The sequence below is a fragment of the Elephantulus edwardii genome, unplaced genomic scaffold (assembly GCF_000299155.1).
Source record: "Elephantulus edwardii isolate Elephantulus edwardi_28Jun2011 unplaced genomic scaffold, EleEdw1.0 scaffold00121, whole genome shotgun sequence".
Classification (NCBI taxonomy): domain Eukaryota; kingdom Metazoa; phylum Chordata; class Mammalia; order Macroscelidea; family Macroscelididae; genus Elephantulus; species Elephantulus edwardii.
Window position 1 is genome coordinate 1,019,398 of NW_006399871.1, and position 3,782 is coordinate 1,023,179.

The following is a 3,782-nucleotide window of genomic DNA, read 5'->3' on the forward strand; positions in this document are numbered from 1 at the left end:
AGAGCCAGTCCTTAGAAAAAGTCATGATACTTGGAAAGGTTGAGGGTCAGTGAAGGAGAGGAAGACCCTCAACAAGAAGATTTGATACAATGACTGTATCAGTGGGCTCAAATATATCTGAGATGATGAAGATTGTACAGGATAGGGCAAAGTTTAGATTTGTTTGTTTGTAGAGTTGCTGTGTATCATAGTTGACTTGATGACCCCTAACAGCAACTACCACGTTGATTGTTGATCCAAATAAAATAAAGTTGTTGATAACCTCAGTATTTTCTCCATCTATTGTGATATATTGCCAATTGATCCAGGGGTGAGAATTTTTGTTTTCTTGATTTTGAAATGTAATCCATATTTTGACCTTCCACAGCAAGTGCTTCAAGTCCTCTTCACTTTCTACAAGTAAAATTGTGTCATCTACAAAATGCAAGTTATTGTTATGTGCAATTGTTGTTAAGTCAGAACCAACTCATCGTAGGTGATTAGGGAGACCATGGCTTGAATCAGGTGCTTTTTAGTCTTTAAACTGACATAATTATTCTTCAGAAGTTTGGAGAGGTCTCTGATAACAGATTTTTTCAGTGCCATACATTTCTTGATCTCCTGACTGCTGGTTCCAAGAGTACTGATTTAGATCCAGGTAAGCTGAAATTGTTGAATATTTCAATTTTTTTCTCCATCTGTCATGATTTTTTTTATGCTTAGCAATTGATTGCAAAGACCCTGGCCTGTATTAGGCGCACTTTAGTCTCCAGAGTGACACCATTGCTCTCCAGTACTTTGGAGAGGTGCCTAACAGCAAACTTTCTCATCGCACTATGTCTCTTAATTTCCTGGCTGCTGGTGCCAAGAGTATTGACTGTGGAAGCAAGCAAACTAAAGCTGTTAATCGCAATCTCTTCACCACCCTACCTGATGCTGCCAGTTGGCCCAGTAGTGAGAATATTTGTCTTCTTGATATTGAGGCACAATCCATATTGAAGGTTGCAGTCCTTGACCTTCTGCAGCAAGTGCTTCAGGTCCTCTTCAGTTTCAGCAAGCAAGGCTGTATCATCTGCTTAACGCAGATTGTTGATGAATCTTCCACCAGTCCTGATGCCACACTTCTCATACAGCCCTGCCTGCTGGATAATCTGTTCTGCATATAGGTTGAAAAGATAAGGAGATAGCACACATCCCCGGTGTACACCTTTCCCAATTTTGAACCATGCGGTGTTTCCTTGCTCTGTTCTGATGACTGCCTCCTGGTCCAAGTATAGGTGTGTGTCAGAGAGTTGGACAATGACTAGAGAGGATAGAAGGAGAATTGATGCCTTTGAGCTGTGGTGTTGGAGAAGAATATACCATGAACTGCTAAGAAAACGAACAGGTTCATCCTGGAGAGGGTTAAACTAGGCTGCTTCTTGGAGGCAAGGGTACTGAAGCTTCATCTGACATATTTTTGACATGTTGCAAGGAGGGACCAATCCTTGGAGAAAGATGTCATGCTTGGGAGGGTGGAAGGGACAGTGCAGGGGAGGAAGACCCTCTATGAGGTGGATTGATTCGTGACTGGGGTAATGGGGGTAGCTGTGTCAGAGACAGTAAGATTGGTACAGGATAGAGCAAGGTTTAGGGCTGTTGTACATAGGGTTGCTATGAGTCACAGGCACATGACAACAATAACATCATCATGATATTGCCTGTTGGCCCAGTGGTGAAGATTTTTGTTTTCTTGATGTTGCAGTGTAATCCATATTGAAAGCTGTAGATTGTGATCTTCTGCAGCAAGCACCTCAAGTTCTCTTCTCTCCATCTGCTGGTAGTTATTAATTTTGGCCTTTGTATAGTTAGTTGCCTGTTTCATATAAGTTGGATTATATAATATTTGCCCTTTTGTAACTGACTTGTTTCAGCCATTTCTAGAGTCATTTATGTTACAGTGTGTCAGCACTTCATTTTACTTTGTAACTCATCAGTTTCACTGTTGATGGCATTTAGGTGTTTGACTCTTGTGAATAATGCTCCCGTGAACACTGGTGTACAAATTTGTATTTCTGCTTTGACTTTTCTTGGATATTTCTGTGTCATGTGGTTTAAACTTTGTTTAACCATATTTAACATTTTGAGGAATCGCCAAGCTGTGTTCCTAGATGTTCACACTTTAAGTGATCTGTAGTTTTGTGTTTTCTTTTGTTAAAACTCTTCATTTCTTAAAATGATGTGTTTTCTGGATGTGACTGTGCTAGATTCAGTTATAAATGTGCTAGGCAGAAGGCTTCTGATGCAAGTATTTATTGGTCACTTACACTGAGCCTGAAGTCACCACACAGGTATTGTGTTGCTTTGTTAGCACACAGTCTTGTCCGAATTGCAAGTGGAGAATATTTCTGAAGGATATTTTTCAGATGAAAAGGAAGTATTGTTTTTCCATTCTTCTAGATTTTTCTCATTTTTATTTCCACTGTATCACTTTGGACCTGTGTTCTTTGTAATTATTCTTAAGACCTCTTATTTTTTTAAAAAAAAATTTTTTTTGTACAGCTGGAGTAGACATTTTCCAAAAGGACTTTTTACTGAAAATATTTGTCTAGAGAATCACAGATTTCTAATCTTTAGAAAGTGAGTAAAAGTTGGAAAGAGGTTTGCTGATTTCTTCATCATCTCCTTGAACACATTAATTTGGTTTTGACTGTCATGACTGGCACATCTCTAGCAGCCTGCCAGGCTTTTTCTCCTGCCTCTTCAGCAGTAGAATGCCATTGTGTCTCTTTCTCTTAAGAAGGCAACTCAAGAGTGCAATCCGGCCGCCATTTTGGCGACGGGAAGAGCTCGGGTGTGGGGCTGCGGAAGGCTGCGGTGGTGACGATAACTTAAAAGGAAAACGTCCGCCCTCTCCGCCTGAAATGGCCAATGTGCTCTGTAACAGAGCCAGACTGGTCTCCTACCTCCCAGGATTTTGCTCTTTAGTTAAAAGGGTTGTCAGTCCGAGAGCCTTTTCAACTGTAGGATCTTCAGGTTCTGATGAGTCTCATGTAGCCACTGCACCACCAGATATCTGCTCTCGAACAATCTGGCCTGATGAAACTATGGGACCATTTGGACCACAGGATCAGGGGTTCCAACTTTCTGGGAACATGGGCTTTGATTGCCACCTTAATGGGACATCTTCACAGAGGAAAAGCCAGGCTTATAAAACATTGCCTGATGTCCTGGCAGAACCTTTATCGAGTGAAAGACATGAGTTTGTGATGGCACAGTATGTTAATGAATTTCAGGGTAATGATACACCTCTTGAACAAGAAGTTAATAGTGCAGAAACTTACTTTGAAAGTGCTAAAGTAGAGTGTGCCATCCAAACATGTCCAGAATTGCTGAGAAGAGATTTTGAATCACTGTTTCCAGAAGTAACAACCAACAAATTAATGGTTTTGACTGTAACCCAGAAAACTAACTATGATATGACTATTTGGAGTGAGAAAGTAGAAAATGAGATAGAAATGCTTTTAGAAAAGTTCATTAATGGTGCTAAGGAAATTTGCTATGCTCTTCGAGCTGAAGGCTATTGGGCGGACTTTATTGACCCATCATCTGGTTTGGCATTTTTTGGACCATATACCAACAGCACACTTTTTGAAACTGATGAATGCTATCGTCATTTAGGATTCTCTGTTGATGATCTTGGCTGCTGTAAAGTGATTCGTCATAGCATCTGGGGTACTCATGCATTTGTAGGTAGCATTTTCACTGATGCAACACCAGAGAGCCATATTATGAAGAAATTAAGTGGCAACTAGCAGTCTTGA

General features: G+C 40.5%; 2 protein-coding genes across 2 annotated transcripts in view; both read left to right on the forward strand.

Moving 5' to 3' along the window:
- Positions 1-3,782, forward strand: part of IP6K1 (inositol hexakisphosphate kinase 1) — a 58,206-nt gene that overhangs the window by 19,838 nt on the left and 34,586 nt on the right. The window lies entirely within an intron of this gene.
- LOC102874344 (methylmalonic aciduria and homocystinuria type D homolog, mitochondrial-like) lies at positions 2,787-3,776 on the forward strand. The gene has a single exon (XM_006892897.1). The coding sequence runs from the start codon at positions 2,883-2,885 to the stop codon at positions 3,771-3,773; it is 891 nt and encodes a 296-aa protein (XP_006892959.1). The 5' UTR covers positions 2,787-2,882; the 3' UTR covers positions 3,774-3,776.

Coding starts and splice junctions, on each gene's coding strand:
- LOC102874344 (XM_006892897.1), top strand. CDS start 2,883: ATGGCCAATGTGCTCTGTAACAGAGCCAGACTGGTCTCCTACCTCCCA.